Here is a 24,482-nt window from a genome sequence, read left to right as displayed (position 1 = left end):
AACACAACACTGTTATTAAGAACCAGCCACAACCCCCAACACAACACTGTTATTAAGAACCAGTTACAACCCCCAACACATAACACTGTTATTAAGAACCAGCCACAACCCCCAACACAACACTGTTATTAAGAACCAGTTACAACCCCCAACACATAACACTGTTATTAAGAACCAGCCACAACCCCCAACACAACACTGTTATTAAGAACCAGTTACAACCCCCAACACAACACTGTTATTAAGAACCAGCCACAACCCCCAACACAACACTGTTATTAAGAACCAGTTACAACCCCCAACACATAACACTGTTATTAAGAACCAGTTACAACCCCCAACACATAACACTGTTATTAAGAACCAGTTACAACCCCCAACACAACACTGTTATTAAGAACCAGTTACAACCCCCAACATATAACACTGTTATTAAGAACCAGTCACAACCCCCAACACAACGCTGTTATTAAGAACCAGTTACAACCCCCAACACATAACACTGTTATTAACAACCAGCCACAACCCCCAACACAACACTGTTATTAACAACCAGCCACAACCCCCAACACATAACACTGTTATTAAGAACCAGTTACAACCCCCAACACAACACTGTTATTAACAACCAGCCACAACCCCCAACACATAACACTGTTATTAACAACCAGCCACAACCCCCAACACATAACACTGTTATTAAGAACCAGTTACAACCCCCAACACATAACACTGTTATTAAGAACCAGTTACAACCCCCAACACAACACTGTTATTAAGAACCAGTTACAACCCCCAACACATAACACTGTTATTAAGAACCAGTTACAACCCCCAACACAACACTGTTATTAAGAACCAGTTACAACCCCCAACACAACACTGTTATTAAGAACCAGCCACAACCCCCAAGACAACACTGTTATTAAGAACCAGTTACAACCCCCAACACATAACACTGTTATTAAGAACCAGTTACAACCCCCAACACATAACACTGTTATTAAGAACCAGTTACAACCCCCAACACATAACACTGTTATTAAGAACCAGTTACAACCCCCAACACATAACACTGTTATTAAGAACCAGTTACAACCCCCAACACAACACTGTTATTAAGAACCAGTTACAACCCCCAACATATAACACTGTTATTAAGAACCAGTCACAACCCCCAACACAACGCTGTTATTAAGAACCAGTTACAACCCCCAACACATAACACTGTTATTAACAACCAGCCACAACCCCCAACACAACACTGTTATTAACAACCAGCCACAACCCCCAACACATAACACTGTTATTAACAACCAGACACAACCCCCAACACATAACACTGTTATTAAGAACCAGTTACAACCCCCAACACATAACACTGTTATTAAGAACCAGTTACAACCCCCAACACAACACTGTTATTAAGAACCAGTTACAACCCCCAACACATAACACTGTTATTAAGAACCAGTTACAACCCCCAACACAACCCTGTTATTAAGAACCAGTCACAACCCCCAACACAACGCTGTTATTAAGAACCAGTTACAACCCCCAACACAACACTGTTATTAACAACCAGCCACAACCCCCAACACAACACTGTAATTAAGAACCAGTTACAACCCCCAACACAACACTGTTATTAAGAACCAGTTACAACCCCCAACACATAACACTGTTATTAAGAACCAGTTACAACCCCCAACACAACACTGTTATTAAGAACCAGTTACAACCCCCAACACATAACACTGTTATTAAGAACCAGCCACAACCCCCAACACATAACACTGTTATTAAGAACCAGTCACAACCCCCAACACAACGCTGTTATTAAGAACCAGTTACAACCCCCAACACAACGCTGTTATTAAGAACCAGTTACAACCCCCAACACATAATAATACAAAATTAAAGGTGATATTGTTCTGGTAGTAAGATAAATAATGACGCCATTCTCAGTTTTTTATAATACGCCATTTGAACTTGAGTAATAAAACGTATTTCTAACAAACTCCAACTACACTCGTGACACCACAGCTGGAAACCAGTGTATCCATTATTTAGTTTAATAAGTATTTTGTCAAAACTATCTACTTTTAATAGAAGGATTTGGGAGAATTCTGAGGTATTTTTGTGTTGTTTAGGTTCTGCAGGCGACGTCTCAGTCTCAGCGCTTCGTTTTTCTACAGAGTCAGTGGCATCGCACCACCTTCGGTCCTGAAGTCCGGGGCTTGGCACCAAGTTAGAGCCGGGCAACTCGGCCCTGGTGCTGGCATGTGTCACTGGAAACATTTCTGGACTTTAGGGTAAAACACCAGTGTTTGGCACCAGTGGAAACGAGGCATAAGAGGGGAGCGTCAGAGAAAGTGAGTGATAGGGAGAAAGAAAGCAGGAGATGTTGAGGGAGAGAGAGGGAGAGGGGGAGGGGCTTAGGGAAACCTGCTGTGATCTGGAGCCATATGTTTTCACTGGGGACTACGTGCTAAATGTTACGCTGGAATGTAGACAGTGCGTGGGACGCAGTCCTCCCTCTCCCTCTCTTTATTCCTCCCTCTCTCCATTCCTCCTCATCTTGATTCACCCTGTCTCTATCCTCTTCATGATCTGAATCTCTGGGATCTTTCAGTCTTTCATCATCCTGTTATTTTTTGTTTTTTTGATCACGGTGAGTTTCTTTTCGACACCTCCATTGCCTCCACAGTGGGGAAAACAGGCAGGAGCCCAGCCCTCAGCGACATCCACATATCAAGGGAGACATTAAAATCCCAAAATGGATGGGGACTCGTTTTCACAATCTCTCTTCAAGAGCAGGGGAGCGTTGAACAAATGAGAAACAGCAGCTGTGAAATGAAAAAGAGTAAAGCTAACCTGAACTCATCTCTCCCACAGAGTCTCTCTATATCACACACACACAGAGGGGAAGTAAACCCTATAACAAACTATATTCACAGCACGCCATCTTACTCCTAGTGATTCGGCAGCCCACAGATCCCTGTTTGGTACTAGGCGCCACAGGAAGCTTCTAGCCCAGACTTAACATATAAGCCTTATTCGATATGACTTAGCCTGAAAAAGTGCTCCAGTTATCCTGAATGAAAAATCTCAAACACAAATCCCAACTTGGCCTCATCCTGGTTATGAAGTGTGGTTAACAGCCTGGAGCCCTCAGCGTGGCAGGACCTGGGGTCTGTATGGGGGTGGAGATGTCCTCTACAGGGCAGGACCTGGGGTCTGTATGGGGGGTGGAGATGTGCTCTACAGGGCAGGACCTGGGGTCTGTATGGGGGTGGAGATGTCCTCTACAGGGCAGGACCTGGGGTCTGTATGGGGGTGGAGATGTCCTCTACAGGGCAGGACCTGGGGTCTGCATGGGGGTGGAGATGTCCTCTACAGGACTGGGCCCTTGAGAAAGTCCAAAGGTGGTCGTTCTTTGAGAGTTCAGCCTAGGTGATGGACAACCAGATGGAACAGAACAAGGGAGCCAAATAAACCCCAAAAATAACAGTTGTGTTCCTGTGTTGAAGTCAGGTGCTCAGCGCTGTGAAACGCTTATTCTATTACTGTAGCAGTTTCTTTGTCTCTGCGCCCACACACACTGGCTGAGTTCCAAATAGCATCCTATTCCCTAGACTGAGGAGGCGCTGATCCAATGTATTGCACTACATAGGGGTTAGGGGGCTAATTGGAACACCTCCAACACCCTTAGTGCTCTGCACAATGGGGACATCTATTCATGGTGGCAGGAAAAGGTGTGTGAGGCCAGAAGTACCTCAAGGTGCAGTGTTCAGCTTTTCCATGGCCAGGAGAGAGACAACAGAGACATAACAGAAGTTGCGTTTGTTTGTCATTCTGCCACAGTAATTGAACGGATGTTTGGCCACATGTCAAGCAGCTGGTGTTACTCCGTATGTGCTGTTTTATTTCTGTGGACTAGAACATGCACCTGCGTTATGTACAATAGTTCTGTCGCGGTTTGATTGGTATCGAGAGCCGAGGCATTGGTTGGGAAACTGCTTCCACAACTCTTCAAGAACAAAACCACATTTAGTAACTTGTTCCAACCACTGTTAGGTCACTTTCCATTGGAATGAGATGAAAGTAAACAATAGAAAGGAGACAAAAAATATATGACAGTTCAAAAATGTCTTCTGGGGATCAGTCAGTGTTGGAGTAAACATAAAGGCATGAGGTACTTTTCTGTGGGTTAGGTGTGTATATATGGCCTTTACTCCACGCAGAAAATAATACATTAGATCACATATATCTTTGCAGGAACATCTGTACTGTTCCCCACTGGAGATCTTCAGTTGTAAAATAAATAAAAATATGTCATATTTCCGGACTTTCCAGTTCATTTAATATCTCTTGATTTTCAATAATTGAATTTGGAAATATCGATAAGAAATTGTGCGTTCCCTGATCAAACAAAGCCTACTCTGCTTATATATTTTTTTGCTGATCATGAAAGACTTTTTGGGGCCCATGGATCTAAAACACTGCTGAAGAAGAAACACGGCTCTTGTGGAATAGCGTGCCTCCAGTACCAGCCTAGTAAAAAGGGTTATTAGCCTGAGAAAAATACTCTCCATATGCTCGCTTTGAAAACGGTCTGTTGTTTACATTTTTGCTGGTGACACTTTGATATCTCAATGATTTCTGCTGCTGAAGTCTGTTAAAAGTTTTAACATAATGTGTCCGTTTGGCCTATGAAAGAAAAATTATTGAATCAGCACAAATTAGATTGAGCAATAAAAAGCCACAATCATGGTCTTTGGAAATGGAATGAGTTTGTGACGGTATGTGGGGGAAAACATGAAGGAGGAGTTTATAAGACTCCTAAAACTCCTAGTGTCTGTATTGCAGTAGCGTCGTTTTTCACTGGCTGTCCTCAGGTCTCCAAAGCAATGAATCATAGCTACAGTAGTTCAGGCCACACGTCTTCTACTGATTCGTTACAGGGTTACGTGGACTTCATTCAGATACAGTAGACTTCATTCAGATACGTACAGTAGGGGTTGAAACCTGTATTCCATGTGGATTATCTAAACATACAGAAGAGTTTGAAACCTGTATTCCATATGGATTATCTAAACGTACAGTAGGGGTTGAAACCTGTATTCCATGTGGATTATCTAAACGTACAGTAGGGGTTGAAACCTGTATTCCATGTGGATTATCTAAACGTACAGTAGGGGTTGATACCTGGATTCCATGTGGATTATCTAAACGTACAGAAGACTTTGAAACCTGTATTCCATGTGGATAATTTAAACATACAGTAAATAACTACAAACCAGGATGGTATTGTGATGGACAGCTGTATATGACTGTTATTATGAAAGACAACTAAATATGATTGTCATTGTGATGAGGGACAGTCAAATATGACATATCATGAATGTTATCACTTTTACTGTTTAGAACAGAGATATATTGGCTGTTACTGTGAAGGACAGAGATATATGGCTGTTACTGTGAAGGACGGAGATATATGGCTGTTACTGTGAAGGACGGAGATTTACAAATGTTACTGTGAAGGACGGAGATTTACAAATGTTACTGTGAAGGATGGATACACGGCTGTTCTTATGAAGGTCAGTGATGTACCGTATGAAGTTTATTGTGAAGGTCAGTTAAATATGACTGACACTGTGATAGACAATATGTGACAGTGACGGCGTGATGGATGGGCTATGACAAAATACATGTGTTGCCACATTTAGTTGAAATAACTTTGTGCTATCTATGACAGTTCATACAGTAATACTGGGTCTCTGCAGATTCAATGTGCATATTGCCATGATAGTAGGAAGTCATTATGCTGTGATAAAATATGAGGGTTCTTAAAAAATGTGTAACAATTTGATGAGGCCTCTTTGCCCGTTGCATGAACCAGACTTCAAACACATATCTCCTTTCCTTTTAAGTAACAGTCAAATTAACAGACAAAACTTTAATCCCCAATAATCTCTTTCCTCCTGTGTGGAGTAAGGACGAGGGCGTCCAAAATGGCAGCCTAAATCTCGTATAGGGCACTTGAGGACCTGGTTGGCATTAGGGCACCATCAAGGTAATAGGGTAGAGTTTGTGACCAGTGTGTTACTGACATGGTGTGGAGATATATTATAATGCATTAGGTTTTAATGATATATTCCCCAGAGAGTCAGACTGGACTGAGGCATCAACGTCACTGTTGGATACATATTAGATTTTAGTGAACCACACGTGACACATCGATGTACAGCAGCTGTCATCAGTGTGGACACACCTACTCATTTAAGGTTTTTTTCTTTATTTTTACTAGTTTCCACACAGTAACTAGTAATAATAGTGAAGAAATAAGACTGTGGAATAGCATTTTAAATACTTTAGTAACCAAAAAGGGTTAAACAAATCAAAACACGTTTATAGTTTAGATTCTTCAAAAGTTGCCACCCTTTTCCTTGATGACAGCTTTGCATACTCTTGTCATTCTCTCCTGTATGTTTGAGGTGGAAACAATGAAATACCTGTGAATGATGAATAGGTGTGTCCAGCATTTTGACTGGTATATATACGCACACATACATTCACACACAAACACACACACACGTACACACACAGGTAGTGATGTACCAACTTGGGACAGAGGGTTTTTAATGAGTGTTTTTGAGTGTATCTGTCGCACTATTTCAAAGTAGAATAACACAAGGCTATTTTCAGTGGCTGATTTTATCTCCTGTCCAATCTCTCTCTATCTCTTTCTCTCTCAGCCTAGCTATCTTTCTCACCTGTCTTTCTCCCTCACTTTGAAAGGTTCCCAGCATCAGACCAAGGACTCCTCCTCTGTCCTCTCCAAGCACAATGGATGCTTCTTCTCACTGCAGCACAGGCACTTATGTTGTACATCTAACACACTGCTATCACAGAGCTTTCACAGTCCTGGTTGAGCTGTTTTGTTCACAACGCCAGCAGACACTTCCATAGGAATCGTGCGTGCGTGTGCGTGACTGTGTGGTATTAGCTGATTAACGTGTTAAAGCCTAACAGTTTGGGTGTGATTGCCTTTGTTTTTTTTTATTCTGCATGGATTTAAATATAGCTGACGCTTGTCACGTTACCAGAAGAAGTGCAGACTGAGCAGAACGTGAACGATCCACATCTGTTTTGAGTGGTCTTTTGACAGGGGAACTTATGCTCTCTTTCTACTCTCTGTTTTTCAGCGAACTCCAGTCTACTAGGCGGCGGTGGAGGTGAGTGGGTTCTTGTTTATTCTGGTGGGAACATTCATGGCGCTGCCCATCTTATTAACTTAGGCAAACATTCAAACCATCACCCCTCTGTATGAAAATAATGAATGTCGCATCCTGTCGTTTGACCACTGAGAGATGTTGTTTGGTAGACTGTGTTGTCCTAAAATTGTGCCAAGACAGACCCAATCAGGACCCAGCGTTACACTGAACACGCTAACCATGCAGATTGACTGAGCACTACCCAGCATTACACTGAATACTGTAACTATACTTGAACTATATGATAGTCATGTTTTGCCGTGCTGGTCATTACTGACCTGTCCAGACGTGTCGTTATCAATGCCGTGGATGGAATCTGAAGCGCTCAAATGTGGATAATGGAAGACGGGGGGGGGGGGGGGTAGAGGGATGAGGCCTTAATGGAGCGGGGTAGGCCAGCTGAAACCCAGGGGGGTTCTTTTGGAAATTGTACACTTATCCTGACATGATTGAAATAATAGTTTGTTGGTGGAACGGGTCAGGGGATCCACACGATTAGCGATGGAATTCTGATGCTTTTGTTCAAGGGGGAGGGCGTGATATCCAGGCGTGGTAGAGGCATGAAAACAAGGTCGTGTCTTGAGCCATGTGCCTTATCTGTTATTTGTCTTCTTATCCATCTGGGTCTGGGTGTCTGGAGAAATCTCTCACAACCGCTATCTTGTTTTTTCTGGTTATTTATGTAGTCCCTCTGAGGAGACAATTTGTTTTTGATTAATACATTATATATTAGGGATGCACTGACTCGAAAGGTCTTTTACCCGATAGCTGATATTAATTGCTTCTGATGATTATTTTTATTTCAACAAATGTAAATTCAGTCATACAGACGTACTTTTTTTCAATATATTTAAATAACAAGATACTCTCCACAATAAGTCTAATAGTTAATGTGAAATGTATCAATTATATTCAAAATCTACCAACCCAACAAATCTTGTGACCTCTCCAGAGTCTACTCTAAGTCAAAAATAACACAGATCGAAAATGCTTAACAGTGGTTACCACGACAACAGAGAAAACAGCACCTTTGCAATAAGTCTGTCTAGCGCCAGCAGCTAGCTAACTAGAATCTGACTGGCCTGCTGTAGCTAGTAATTTGACCTCGTTACTAGCAGTAGCAGTTTAAACTCAAACTAACGTTGAAAACCACCATGGTGTGTAGAAAACAATGGCGGAAAAAAACAAGAACGCGGGCAATTTTCATCTACTACACGTGTTCTTGCTGCACGCTTTCTCTCACCCTCCCCTACAGGAGACTGCGCGCGCACTGTTTCTTGTGTGGCTGGTCTGCATAGGGTTTGTTGGATTCATTGGCAGGAGCTGTTTCTTAAGGCGCACATAAAACAGCACCCGCAGCTCAACAACTTTAAGAAGAGTGTTGTAATTCCACAGTTCATGTACTGTATGTACGAAGAAAATGCAATTAGTGTGTCAAACCAAGACGTTACTAAGGACTTTTTATTTTCTTGCTGTGGCAGGCCAGAGTGCCATGGTTCAATGAACGCAGCGGAAACGATCGTGCAATATTAAGAATATGGGTGGTTATCGAATATTACATTTTCCCCATCTGAGATATGTCAGTGCATCCCTAATATATATATATATATATATATATATATATATATATATATATATATATATATATATATATATATATATATACAGTGGATATCAAAAGTCTGCACACCCCTTTTAAAATGCCAAGTTTTTGTGATGTAAAAGAACGAGACAAATATAAATCATGTCAGAACTTGCTCCACTTTTAATGTGACCTATAATGTGAACAATTCAATTGAAAAACAAACTGAAATCTTCGAGGGGGAAAAATGAAAAATAAAAACCTTACAATAACCTGGTTGCATAAGTTTGCACACCCTTAAACTAATACTTTGTTGAAGCACCTTTTGATTTTATAGGAAGGTTTTGAATGAGGAATAAAAGCGTTCAAATTTGCAGTGGTCTCTTAATTCTTTTCGGAGCTGTATATATGCACGTTTTTCTATGTGTACTTGCATGCTGAAAGCTTAGCTACATGTAATCCTGCCCTGTCCGAAGTGGCTCTCATCTTATCTGATGGTTAGACCTGGGCCCTCGTCTCCTATTGTTACTTCGCCTCCGTGTGTGCAGTTCTTTTGATCTCTATCTAGTGACTGAGAGACCCTTAGCACCACGCTGATCTTCTAGAGTGCCTGTGTGTGTGTGTGTGTGCGCATGTGTGATTGAGATCAGATGTCAGAAAGATTAGTATCCAGAACCAAAGTGGACTTGGTCAAGTTCTTGTCAGGGAAGTCTGATGCAACAGTTTACATGGTCTTCTGAAGTGATGTTCCTCTGCTCTTTGGTCCAGGGCATATAGTAATGTTATATAATATTACTATGTCACATCATGTATCACATAATTTAATATATGTGCATATACGGTATATATGCCGATCTACCTTATATGACTGGGTATGGCGTAGTGGTACATGGGAGGAATGCTAAATGTCAGGACTACACCAGCTAGGTGGTCTGCTTTAATAACCTGACTGGAGAGCCCTATAGCCTCGTGCTGTAGTATCCACTAATTGCCCTCCCCTGACATGTCTCCTCTTATATGAACACATCCATACTGGACTGGCACAACGGCCCGCCCACTGACCTTGACTGACACAACGGCCCGCCCACTGACCTTGACGGACACAACGGCCCGCCCACTGACCTTGACTGACACAACGGCCCGCCCACTGACGTTGCTCCAAGACGAAAAATCACATGTTTGTCTCTGTGTCCAGGCAGATGCACTGTGAGAGGATGTCTCTGATTCAGAAGGTTGTGTCAGTCGTCTGATATTGGCGGAGTTGGTGTGCGACTATGAAAGGAGGAATTCAGCACAGAGCCATCTGTTCCACCGTGACTAATAGCCACTACACCACGACACCTCTGATTTGTACAATCAATAGATGTGCCGTACATTCACCCCAAACTCAAGCAGTGTGTTAATATATTCAGTGCTCATGTACCGTTAACTTATATTTCATCATGTGTGCGTTTCAAGAATTTGGTTTTAGGTCCTGAATTTAACTAAACTATTGAATATTTCTGGATACGGTTCTATTGCTCATAAGCTCTATCTCAACCTAAACTATGTCACTATTGTATATTTTTTCTAGGTTCAATCTTTAACTAAACTGTGTCAGGATCGTCCTCTGGTTTTAGGTTATATCTTAAACTAAAGTGCTTTCCACTAATATTGGCACCCCTGGTTAATATGAGCAAAACGGGCTTTGATGTTTATCCAATTGGTCTTTCATTCAAAGTATCCACAAACATCAAACCTTTAGTTAAAGAAAAATTATTGAAAAAAAAAAAAAAGTACAATAAATATTTTTCTTCAAAACTTGTGTGCCACAATTAATGGCACCGCTAGAAATAATTGCAACCACTAGAGTTAAATGTAACTGAAGTACATTTCTATTCATATTTTATGCTTTTAAGTTCACCTGAGTGATTAAGAACACTTAAGTGGCAAGCCATGACTTCCTGTTTCACTGGGGTAGAAGTATGAGGTGACACACAGGGCAAATTCCTATAGTCATCCAACACCAGGGGAAGGACCCAGGAATACAGTAATGATGTGCGACAAATGTTGCACAAATCAGGAAATGGTTTTAAGAAAATAGCTCAATGGTCGAAAATGCCAATTTCTACTACCAGGGACATAATTAAGAGGTTTAAAGCAACTGGCTCAAGACACAGAGTTTCAATTCATGAATTAGGGTTAGGGTTTAGGGTTAGACTCCAGGGGCCTTCAAGAACAACTCAAGGTAAACAGTATTTCAACCAAATATAAATCTAGGTGGAACTATCCCTTTAACCAGGATTAGGCTCTGAGGAATCTGAGTTATCTCTGAGACAACTGGGTCTGCCTCGAGAAGAATGAAATCAATAAAACGAAGCTCCCTGTCTAGATATCCTCTCTCTCCCTATACGTTTCTGTGTTGTCCTTTATCTGAATGTGGCCTGAACGCCGGCTTTATCTGACACCCTTTATCATTCTTAGGTGGCTGCTATGTAAACCGGTTCACTTTACTCCCTCTTTCTCTCATCTTGTACTCTCCTTATCGCCTACTCTCCTTATCTCCTTCTCTAGCTCATTTGCTCTCTCTCCTTTTCCCAAAGCTTACTCTCTCCTTTTATCGTCTGGTATGTGAGGTTCTGAAGTGGACCTCCTGCCATGACAGTGTGTCTGTGTATGTCAGTGTGTGTCCGTGTATCAGTGAGAGGGAGAGAAATAGAGGCACATTGATCTCTGGGTACGTGCTTCTTTTAGAGAGGACTTCAGTTGTCGTGGGCCTTTCTTAACCAGGCTGTATCGGTGCTCACTTGACTGGGTGGTGTCAGTAGAGATTGTGGTGGTTGTCCATGTCAGTGATGTAGCAGTTATTGTTTCGGGGTACTTTATGTTTTTTGTCCCACAATGCGTTGCTTTAGTTATCATGAATCGTATTGTTTGGTTGGTAACTCAGATGAAGTGGCTTTCTGTGGGGTTTTTTCTGTGAATTCTGTTTGGTGTTCTCTCCAAGAATATATTTTTTGTTGGCAATGACCATGTTTCTGGTCTGTTTGAGTGTGACAGTCGAGCTGTAAATTTTTGTGGATAACATTGGGATTCCAACGTTTTTTGTATTTGTCTCTGTTCAAAAATCTTGTTATTTCAACATTGAGTGCTCATAACACCTTCCTGTTTAGGCTTTTTTTTATAAAGCATATACAACGTTGTTAAATGGAAATAAAAACAGAACGCAAAGATATGCAAATCATTAAAAGCCTGTATTCAATAGATAATAGTGCAGAGACAACATATCAAATGTTGACATTTTTATTGTTCCTTGCAAAATATATGCCCACTTTGAATTTGATGCCGACAGCACATTTCAGAAAAGCTGGGACAGGGACAACAAAATACTGGAAAAGTTGTGTAATACATATAAAAAACCTGGTGGAGCATCTCACAACTAATTTGTTTAATTGGCAGCAGTTCAGTAACATGCTTAGTTATTAAAAGAGCAACCTGGAAAAGATGAGTCTTTCGGTTGATAAGATGGAGAGGGCTTCACCACTCTGTGCAAGACTGCGTGGGCAAATATTGCAACAATTTAAGAATAACATTTCTCAATGTAAAGTGTTTAGGGATCTCATAATCTACAGTACATAATATCATTTAAAGATTCAGAGAATCCAGAGAAATCTCTGTACGCAAGGAACAAGGCTGAAAACCAATATTGGATGGCCGTGATCTTTGGGCCCTCAGGCGGCACTGCATTAAAAACAGGAGACCCTGAGACTGTAGAGCAGCTGAAATCCTATATCAAGCAAGGATGGGAAAACTTTTCACATTCATAACTACAGCAATTGGTCTCTTCAATTCCCAAACGCTTACAGAGTATTGTTGAAAAAAGAGGTGATGCAACACAGTGATAAACATACCCGTCCAAATTCAAAATGGCCATATATTTGTCTAAAAACAATAAAAAAATTCTGGTTCAACATTAGATGTTTTGTATACTATTTTCAATTGAATATAGGGATTAAAATATTTCCACATTTTTGCATTCTGTTTTTATTAGCATGTAACATTTTTGGAAACTGGTTTGTATATTGATAATGCAGGCATGACAACATCAGCACATAACCTTTTGACAAGCAAGCCTGCCCCCCCCCCCAATTAATAAATAGGGTTTTCAGACTCTGTGGAGAACGAGTGAAGCACTGTGGAGACAGTGACACAGTCTCTAAAGACCTCATATGCATGTTGACACAGTCTCTAAAGACCTTGTATGCATGTTGACACAGTCTCTGAAGACCTCATATGCATGTTGACACAGTCTCTAAAGACCTTGTATGCATGTTGACACAGTCTCTGAAGACCTCTTATGCATGTTGACACAGTCTCTAAAGACCTTGTAAGCATGTTGACACAGTCTCTGAAGACCTCGTATGCATTATGACAGTCTCTGAATACCTCGTATGCATGTTGACACAGTCTTTGAAGACCTTGGCTCATCTGTCGCTCCTTTACTCTCTCTAAATCACACACACACACAGAGCCTCCATTTTATATCCGTCTGTATCTTTCTCTCTCTCTCTCTCTCATACACACAAACACACACAAACACACACGCGCCTATCCGTCCTTTGAAAAATCCACAACGTGAAGACATCTTGCTCTGCTTCCCATTACTCCATATAGCAGCGCAGCACCCTGAGGACTCCCCAAATGACACCCTATTCCCTACACAGTGCACTTCATACACAATGGACCCTGGAAAAAAGCAGTGCACTTCATACGCTACAGACCCGGATCAAAAGTAGTGCACTTCGTACTGAGCACAAGCTATTCAACAAAAGGCCCAGACAGATCAAACGATGCCGATGACTAGCTGATGTAATGGTTGCTGCGGGCGACATGGCCGTCACCAGGTTGATTGATATGTATGGGGAAAAATGAATGATTCATAGACTGAGATTTTACCCACCCACACACACACACACAGTGTAGTACATAGTCACACACACACACACACACATGCACACTTGATGTTGTAATTACGCCATATGCTGGTGAATCCCCGTCAAACTCTCCAAAAATGAAATCAAAATGGGTTAAGGGAAGGATTACGCTGAGAAGGTTAGTGGTTAGTGGTTAGTGGTTAGTGGTTAGTGGTTAGTGGTTAGTGGTTTCGGGGGGTGTCAGGTGGCGTTGTGTTCAGTCAACCTCCTGACTTATCCCACTAGGCCTTCTGTGTGTTTAGGCTTGCGAGTAGCCGCCCTCATGTGTTACTTCACCTAACAGCCAACCAAGAGGCAGTTCCTGCAGCACTCTCCTCTTTCGTACCGTCCCCTGCCCCGTTTCCTTCCTCCCGCCTTTCCCTCCCTCTTCATTACCACACGAGTCTGAACCTCAATGTGGAGCTCCGTGTTGGAAGGTGAAATGAATGGCCCGATCATTCTGCATCAATTAGCCCATCCATCATCACTGATTGGAAAAAAGGGAGAGAGTGAGGGAAGGATAAAGAAGAGAGGGAGGGGAGAGATCATGAGAGAACTGAGATAGAGGGAATGGGCCAGAGAGAGTGCAAGAGTATGGCACGGAAAGGACCGAGAGAGGTGGATGAAAGAGAGATTTAAAGAGACAAAGAGTGAGAGAGAGAGAGAGAGAGAGAGGAAGAAATGGAGAGAGGGAGGGAGAGAGAGAATGAGGAAGGGATGAAGTCATTCCTGCAGTGCTAGCACCCCTAGACAGAGAAATTAAGCAGCGAGGTACCTGCTGAATTATTCTCTTCACTATGATCATAATGTGAGAGAGTTTATCATCGAAGACCAGGCCTCTCTAATTCCAATGGAGTGTCCTCTAGCTCCAGAACTCTTCATCTTCATAATGATTTATTATGGAGCAATCTGACAGTAGGTGGGCATTCCACAGATAGTCATCATCTAATGAAAGGATGAATCGGGACGTTTCTACACAGGTACCGTTAAGCGGAAAGGCATAGAGGTGTTGTATGTGGCCAGTATTACACAGTTGATGGCTGTTTTACCGCAGAGCAATGCAGAGTGCCTGGATGCAGTTGTGGTGCATTGGCCATATATATATATAACTAACCTGAAAAGTTACTTATTTCTGTTATTAATCAATAAGTAAAACAAATAAGTAATAAGTAAGGGGTCAAGTTTTGTTTGAGTTGAAAAATAAAATCGACTAATAAAATCGACTTCTAAATTATATAAAAGCAGAAAATTATTGATTGCACAATAATTCACCACCTTTAGTCTTTTTTGGTAGCAATTCAAGGCAGGAATCTGTTAGAGTTAGTCTCTACCAGCTTTGCACATTGCTATTTCTTTACCATTCTTCTTTGCAAAATTGCTTAATCTCCATCAAGTATGATGGGTACCTTGGGTGAACAGCAATTTTCAACACTTTCCACATATTCTCAATTGGATTGAGGCCTGTGTTTTTACTGGGTCACTCATGGACATTGACAAACTTGTCCTGGTCTGTGTGCTCTGGACCAAGTTTTCCTCAAGGGCCTCTGTGTTTTGCTCCGTTCATCCTTCCCTCAGACCTGACCATTCTCCCAGTCCCTGTCGCATGGAGAAGTATCCCCATGGCATGGTGCTGCCGCAACCATTTCACAGTAGGGATCGTTTTCATAGGACAGTATGCAATGTTAGGCCTGTGGTTTTATCAGACCATGGAAATGTAATTCACTTGGTCTCGGAGTCTTTCACATGCCTTCTGCCAAACTGTTGAAAGATTTGATCATGTGAAACACTTTATTTGCACACAGGTGGACTTCATTCAACTAACTAAAGACAATTGTTTGCACCACAGCTCATTCGGGCGTGTCATAGTAAAGGGATGAATACTTGTGCAGTCAGTTATTTTTGTTTTTCATTTGTAACAATTTGCAGATTACATTTTTCACTCTGGCTTTGTGAATATTTTGTGTTGTTCAGTGGCAAAATCTCCTAACTAAGTCCATTTTGATTTAATGTTGTAACACAGTAAAATGTAGAAAAGTCCACATGGGGTGAACACCATTAATAGCCACTGGACAGCTATAGGTTTACGACTACATTATAGGGGCTTTACACAGCCGTCCTGTGACATGCCTGAATTCACCAAGCTGTTGTCAGATAGCCAGATATCCCAACACCATCCTCAGACAATAGCTAATGCTGTATATTTGGTTAAATTGTAATTATTTGATAAGGCTGCCTCTCACAAAGGCATATATGAATATAGAGATTGATGCGTTCTGTTCCCCAACACACAAAACAAGACAGACCCTAACAAAGGTAATCCCGTAAGACCAAAATAAAACAGGTGGGGGTTCTATTAATGGATACTGAAAGGTATCCATGGGGGTGGCTACTGAGTGGCAGCCAAACCACCGGAGTAGGGTCTTAACCAAACACCCACCACGAAACGCCCACCAGATCTGCCCCAGAAAAAAGGCAAACCAGAACCATCACAGACGAGACTGTAGGATTGGGAATGAAAATAGAAAGAGAAAACAAACAATGAACAAAAGTTTTACGCTTGGTAAATCCCAAAACGCAGAGTGGGTGAGAACAAACCGAAGGTGTTCCATCCCTTTTATCTCCATTCTGCTGCGGCTCTGTGTGTCAGTGGCTCTTAAATGCCGGCTGGGATGGCGAATGTGAAGGACGTCCTGGCTAATGCGGTGACCAGGACAGGTGAAATATACGCTGAACAACTGAGTCCAACCGCTAACTCTCTGGGGGACTCAGCTAGTCAATAGCTATGTGATTCCCACTCCCGACATTTCAACAAATCCATAAAAGGAAATATATAAATATATATATATGTATTTGTTTTTCTTCACCCCAGACCTCCACCCATACCCTAACCACCTCATCCAGATAATCTATCCTCCTTCTTCACCCTTACCTTTGTACACCTACATCACTTCCTGTCCTGTAGCCTGTTCCAGTCACCTTAAACAGATAGTATTCCCCTCCTTGTCTGGATGTCTTCTCCAAACAGATAGCAGTTCCCCACTCTGTCTGAATGTCTTCTATAAACAGGTCCACTCTGGGAGGGGTGAAGGTTCTATGCCCTGAGGATAATGGTTCACTAAGAGGTGATGGGGAAACCAAAACAGAGCTCTTTAAAAGACACATTGTGACAGCAGATAAGGAGAGAGAGACACTTAAAGAAACAGATAGCACATTATCATAACATTGCTGTAACATTCCCACACCATTACCCTATCATTCTCAAAATAAAGTTCATCTTTTCAGACTAAGCAAGGGATGTCGCTCCTCTATGAAGCAATTGACAGATAAACCATCCAGGTTAAATAAAGGACCCAGCATATTTAATGGGGGTTAACAGTGATAACACTGGTATGTGTTAAAAGTTCATGCCAAGGTCGGTTTGAATGTTATTTCTACACACAGTCCTAAAGGCTGCTGACTATGTCTAAAACAGTGGGATCAGATCCTTCGTTTATGGATAAGTTAAATCAGCACGAATGATGGGTATGTGCAAATGTTTACCACTGTGTTGCATCACTTCTTTTCAAAATACTCTGTAAGCATTTGGGAACTGATGAGACCAGTTGCTGTAGTTTTGAAAGTGAAATGTTTTCCCATTATTGTTTGATATGGGATTTCAGCTGCTCAACAGTCTGGGGTCTCCTTTGTCGTATTTTTTGTTTCATAATGCACCAAAAAAAAATTTTAGGAGACGGGTCTGGACTGCAGGCAGGCATGTTTAGTAACCAGACTTTTTTACTATGGAGCCATGCTGTTGTAATACGTGCAGAATTTTGTTTGACATTGTCTTACTGAAATAAGCGAGGCCTTCGCTAAAAAAGACACCTGGATGGCAGCATATGTTGCTCCAAAATCTTTATATATTGTTCAGCATTAATGGTGCCTTCACCCAAATCACCCATGCCATGTGCACTAATGCAGTGGTTCCCAACTACGGTCCTCAAGTACCCCCAACAGTACACATTTTCATTGTAGCCCAAGCCAAGCACAGCTGATTCAACTTGTCAACTAATTATCAGGCTCTCATTGAGTTGAATTGGGTGTGCTTGTCCAGGGCTACAACAAAAATGTGTGCTGTTGGGGGTACTCGAGGACCGGAGTTGGGAACCACTGCACTAATGCACCCCCATGACATTACAACTGTGTGCTGATAAGAAGCCGGATGGTCTCTCTCGTCTTTAGTCCAGAGGACGTGGCATCCATGATTCCCAAAAATTATTTCACATTTTTATTTGTCAGACCACAAGACAGTTTTCCACTTTTCCTCAGTCCATCTTAAATGAGCTTGGGCCCAGAGAAGGCAGCAGTGGTTCTGGATCTTGTTTATATAGGGTTTCTTCTTTGCATCGTAGAGTTTTAACTAGCATTTGTAGATGCAGAGACGTACTGTGTTCACAGACAGTGGTTTTCAGATGTTTTCCTGAGCCCATGCAGTGATTTCCACTACAGAATCATGTCTGGTTTTAATGCAGTGCCGTCTGAGGGCCTTGTAATATTGCATTTTGGCCTTGTCCCTTGCATACAGAGATTTCTCCGGATTCTCTTAATCTTTTAATGATATTATGTACCATAGATGATGAGTTCCCCAAACTCACATCATCTACGCAATTTTACATTGAGAAACGTTAATCTTATGGTGTTGCACTATTTGCCCGTGCAGTCTTTCATATAGTGGTGAACCCCTCCCCAACCTAATTTCTGACAGACCCATCCTCCCTTTTAATACCCAATCATGTTACTGAACTGTTGCCAATTGACCAAATTAGTTTTGTGATATTCCACCAGATTTAGTTTTTTAGCATTACACACATTTTCCAGTCTTTTGCTGCCTCCTTCCTAACTTTTTGAAACGTGTTGCTGGCATCAAATTCAAAGTGGGCATATATTTTTCAAGGAACAATAAAATGTCTGTTTGATATTTTTGAACTATTTTCTATTGAGTATAGGGTTTCAATTATTTGCACATCATTGCATTCTGTTTTATTTACATTTGACGCAGCGTCTCAACTCATTTGGAAATGGGGTTATATCAAACTTTTGGTGAAGATGGCCCTGGAACTTTAGATGACTTACTGCATATTCTTGTGTTGTTTGTTACATGAAGTCAACAAGGCCATTTGGTTTATTTGCATTGGCAGTTCAGATGCCCAATTCGAGAGGCTGCCACACCGGGTTGAACACGGAGCAATCAGTGTTATCCTTTTAGCTCAAGGGCCGAGCAGCAGAATATTCATCTTATCGCCCTTGGGGAATCAGTCGACCACCCTGAGGTTTACTGGTCAGATCATGCCAGTGTCCAAAACCAGGCCACCCAGCCACACTTATGCATCCCAGCAGGAGGAAGCCTCACATGCAGTCGATCTGGAGTAACTACTGTAGAACATTCTAGTCACGGTACTTCTACTGAAACAAAACATGAGGCCAAGTTAACACAACCAAAACGTTTTCAGTTGACTTTAGAGAAATAGACAGATTCACTATTATGTAAGAGCAGTGTTTTGTTTGAGTGGTCTTGTTTAAGGCGCATTTTAAAGCAGGTTGTGGTCGCACCTAGAATGCTAATGAACATAGGCGTTCAGGTTTTACTGGGGCAAAGCCTTGAGCTGAAAATGTGTTCTCACTATCTTTCTCTGTCTCCCTCACGCTCTCACTCCCTGTGCCTTTCTCTGTCTCCCTCTCTATTTCTGTTGCTTCTCAACAACAAAATAATTTTTTTTATACAGTTCATGGAGCATGAGGGAGCGACAGAACCAGACTTCATGTGTCAGCGCTGATTCCACTCCAGTACACATACAGTAGGGTGAAACACTGTCTTTAGACCTTACTTTACCTCGGAAGGTGACATGTCACAAGTTGCTATTTTTAAAGTGTAAAAATCTCTGAATCAAAATCTGGCCAAACGTCTCATTCAGCTATATTCAATTGTAGTGTAAAAATACTCAAACAGAGAGTGTGTGTTATGGGGGAGTGTGTCTGTATCTCTGTGTGTTTCTGTTATGGGGGAGTGTGTGTGTGTGTGTGTTTGTGTTATGGGGGAGTGTGTGTTTCTGTTATGGGGGAGTGTGTCTGTATCTCTGTGTGTTTCTGTTATGGGTGTGTGTGTGTGTGTGTGTTTTTCTGTGTCCGGTCCTGTGGCCTGAGGCCACAAATAGAGATCAGCCTGAAATATATAAAGCAATGTCTTTGTTGGAGCCCACATCAAGAGTAGGACAATCACAAGGACAACTGATGCGGTAAAAAGGTCAATGGAACTCAAAATGGAATGTCATGGAGACATGTAGGGGGAATGTCACTGAGAAATGTGGAGGGAATGTCACTGAGACATTTAGGGGGAATGTCTCAGAGACATGTAGGGGTAATGTCACAGAGACATGTAGGGGGAATGTCAAGGAGACATGTAGGGAGAATGTCACTGAGACATGTAGGGGGAATGTCTCGGAGACATGTGGAGGGAATGTCACGGAGACATTTAGGGGGAATGTAACCGGGGGAGGACCTGGAATATACAAATATCCAACTAGAAAGAAATTGCCAACATTTATGTTGTTTTAATGTATATTTTACAATATGTTGAGGTACATTGTTACAGTATTCTACCAGGTTAAGTGGATGGTAGTTAGGATACTGTCCACAATCACTTCTAAACCCACAAAAACTACACAATGTAACCATTTCAGACTTTACTAACCACAATGTTGGACTTTTACAATAAGTAAATCATCCTTAATTTGAGAAATATCAAATTAGTTTTAAATGTGCGCCAGTGACATTGTCACAGTGTCATACATTCCACGGGTCCCTTAACCTCCTCAACAGGACATTCAGAGTCTTACAGACTAAATGGAGTTCTAATGCAGAGTTCTAATGCAGAGTTCTAATGCAGAGTTCTAATGCAGAGTTCCGTTATGGAGTTCCAACTTCCAGACCATTCCACTCCACCATGACCCAGCCTTGACCCTAGATACCTCTTCCTAGTTCCTCACCAGCCAGGTCAGTGCCATAACCGAAGGGTCCTCAGTGGAGGTCAGTAGGGAATCAGAACAGAACTAGAGCTGAAGACGCTAAGCTTTGCAGTAACTCCAAGCCATCGGGAATAGCTGTTCCCTCGACATTGTCCCCGGACACACTGACTGCTGTACCATCCAGACTGAGTCCAACAATGTGCCCCTGTAAGCCGTTAGTCTCAGATCTACAACAGCGGGGTCAAATCAGATGGCTAGCAGACACCGCGATTAGTGATTTGACTGCAATAGACCAAACGGGCTGGAGTCTGTCTTCATAGTGTACTGCCATCACCTTGACAGGCTTATTAGGCAGTAATGGTTGGGGATCAATATATAGCTATTACACTGTACATTACCAGACTGCTGCTATGTCAATGTTAAAGTATAGCGGAGCGGTAGACTGATAACTGGGACGCCTCTACGTTCATGGCTCACTATCTCATAGAATCTTATGCTCAAGACAACTTTTAGTATTTGTTTAATCTTTCCATAGATGCTGCCTACCACAAGTTGCACAATTCCACCTGTTAGAAAAAGTTACGATATTTTAAGTAGTTGCGCTTATATCTTTTCTACTGAGACTAGATTTGTCTTTTCTTATTTCTGTTGAGACTAGGTTGCTCTTATATCAGATCTCTTTAGACTAGTTTGGTCTTTTATCAGTTCTACTGAGACTAGATTTGTCTTATCTCATTTCATTTGAAACTAGGTTGGTCTTATAACTGTTCTTTTGAGACTATGTTGGGCTTATACCTGTTGTATTGAGACTAGTTTGGTCTTATCACAGTTCTATTGAGACTGGTTTGGTCTTATCAAAGTTCTATTGAGACTGGTTTGGTCTTATCACAGTTCTATTGAGACTGGTTTGGTCTTATCACAGTTCTATTGAGACTGGTTTGGTCTTATCACAGATCTATTGAGACTGGTTTGGTCTTATCACAGTTCTATTGAGACTGGTTTGGTCTTATCACAGTTCTATTGAGACTTGGTTGTCCTGTTCCTGTTTCCCAGCGACCAGATGTCTATGTTAGCCTGGTGTGGGAGGCTTTATATGAGGGACCCATTAAGATGTGAATGTTGTGTTTGCTGTTGTCACACATCATTGATGTTGTGTGTACTAGTTTGAAATATCCCAGGGGTTTGTTGTGTGTGTGTGTGTGTGTGTGTGCGTTGGAACTAATCTAATGGGGGTTGGAGACTGTCTGTGTACAAGTCTGTCCTTGACACCTCCCATAAGTGTAGACTTCCCCATGGTGGTGTCCTTTAGCGCACGCCACCTCCACCGCCGGCCTCGGACTGTCAGACAGCTCCTGGTCTCCCTCCGCCTCCGTCAGGGCCCGCAGGGCATGCTAGTTAACGCTCTGTGACACACACTCAGTCCCGCTCCCCCGGCTCGCCTACAGGAGAGGTTTTACACTCAGCAGAGGGGGGGGCGCCGGGAACCCTGGAGAGAAGCTGTCATCAGAGGCGGGTGGGCGGAGTGGATGTAGGATGACGAGGGACTGGTGGAGGCGGGGGGAGAAGGAGGAGAGAGAGCGAGAAATGGAAAGAGAGGAACAGAGAGAGCGAGAGATACTTTATTGTAATACTCTCTTTATATATTAAATTCATTAGTTACATACATTTATTGACAATTTGGAATTCATCTAAATCCAGTCCCTTCAAAAGAAGGACACCATACTGCCCCTAACAACAACCAGCCTTGCCTGTTATGACACTGTTGAAGGTGTGAGATGGTCCACTCTCCAGTCACGTCCACCCTGAGAAGCTGGGGTTACTCCCAGGGAATGCGTCTCCTCTGCTCCTCTTTCTCCTCCTTCTCTGCTTCCTTTTTTTGCCCCAGGAATCCTACCCAGGCATGTCTCCTCTGCTCCTCCTTCTCCTCTACAGCTCTTTTTTTTACCCCAGGGATGATTCCACTTCCGACCCAAAGACTTTCCAGGGACTTCATTACCCAGCTACACGCTGTTAAACACACTGCATGAACCAGCAACAGACTCTGGACTCTGACTAGACAAGGAGGAGGACTGAAGAGGTAGAGAGAGGAGAGAGGAGAGAGGAGAGGGGAGGAGAGAGAGAGTGGGAGGGAGGGAGGGAGAGAAGACAGGGGTGAGGTGAGGGTGTGTGAGGATGAGAGAGAAGTGATAGATGGACGGTGCTCACAATAAATGTGACCAGATGATGTGGGTGTCGACGAATACGTGAACTCAGAAATATAACGCCGCAGTGGAGAGAACAATCGTTGTTTTCACTTTTCATTCTGCCATATTCCCATGCATATTCATACATTCTGCTGCAGAAACCAAGGAGATTTCTGGTTCTGAAACTCTTCCCTTGATTCATTTAGTCGTTGTTACACACACCATGTACCAACACACACCGGGATTTATGACATGGAATAACCAGGATGAACTGGACTGAGCCTCCCCCTCTCCTCCCCCTCTCCTCCCCTCTCGTCTTCTCTCGTCCTCCCCCTCTCCTCCCCTCTCATCTTCTCCACCTCCCCTCCTTTCGCCTCTCCTCCCCTCTCGTCTCCACCTCCCCTCCTTTCGCCTCTCCTCTCCTCAGAAATATAAAACAGTATTTCTGTTAGCACGTCCCTATTCTTAGCTGTGTCCGAAGCACAGACAGGAAGAAATCTGGAGAGTGGTTTGTGTACAGTGCCATCTCTAGGAATATGTCTGTGAGATAGTATCCTTAGCTATTTCTCACAATATAAAACCAACACAAAGGCAGTACCAACTGTAGAAATCACACACACACAAACACACACTCACTCACACACACACACACACACATCACACACACACACACACGTCACACACATCACACAAGTACAGAAACGCGAACACACACACAAGTACAGAGACGCAAACACAACGCAAGTACAAAAACACACACACACAACACAAGTACAGAAACACAAACACACACACACACACAACACAAGTACAGAAAAACACACACACAAAACACAAGTACAGAAACGCAAACACACACACACACAAATACACAATGAATCTCCGGTAATATTAATGTGTGTGTTCTGGGAATGTAACATCAGAAGAGAAAATGGATGGCTGTTAGACTGGAATAGAGTTAACAATTAAGATAAACCAATTAAGACTGTCTGCTTCTCTTTCGCTAGTCTGGGTTGATCATGTATAGAGAGAGAGAGAGGCACATCTTCTGGGACAAGATACATTTATAAGAATGAGAGAGAGAGACAGAGATAAAAAGAAAAAGACAGGTAGACATATTAGAGAGAGTGAGTGTGTGAGAGGGGCTTTACAGAGAAGGGGAGGTAGGTGAGATAGAAGGGTCTGGCTGCATACAGGCACTGACGGAACAGAGATACTGGGGCACTGAGAGGACTGGGGCACTGAGAGGACTGGGGCACTGAGAGGACTGGGGCACTGAGAGGACTGGGGCCCTGAGAGGACTGGGGCCCTGAGACGACTGGGGCCCTGAGAGGACTGGGCCCTGAGAGGACTGGGCCCTGAGAGGACTGGGGCCCTGAGACGACTGGGGCCCTGAGAGGACTGGGCCCTGAGAGGACTGGGCCCTGAGAGGACTGGGGCCCTGAAAGGACTGGGGCACTGAGAGGACTGGGGCACTGAGAGGA

At 42.6% G+C, this 24,482-nt stretch overlaps 1 protein-coding gene across 3 annotated transcripts in view; it reads left to right on the top strand.

Annotated features, from left to right (window-relative positions):
* macrod2 (mono-ADP ribosylhydrolase 2) overlaps positions 1–24,482 on the top strand; it is a 659,853-nt gene that overhangs the window by 161,239 nt on the left and 474,132 nt on the right. For all 3 annotated transcript variants that reach the window (XM_029120510.2, XM_029120511.2, XM_029120509.2), the window contains exon 4: positions 7,212–7,241. In XM_029120510.2, the coding sequence (XP_028976343.1) occupies positions 7,212–7,241 (30 nt within the window). The remainder of the gene's footprint in view (positions 1–7,211; positions 7,242–24,482) is intronic.

Source organism: Esox lucius, chromosome 6 (genome assembly GCF_011004845.1).
Source record: "Esox lucius isolate fEsoLuc1 chromosome 6, fEsoLuc1.pri, whole genome shotgun sequence".
In the NCBI taxonomy this organism is placed as follows: Eukaryota; Metazoa; Chordata; class Actinopteri; order Esociformes; family Esocidae; genus Esox; species Esox lucius.
This window is presented reverse-complemented; position numbering and strand designations above follow the sequence as displayed.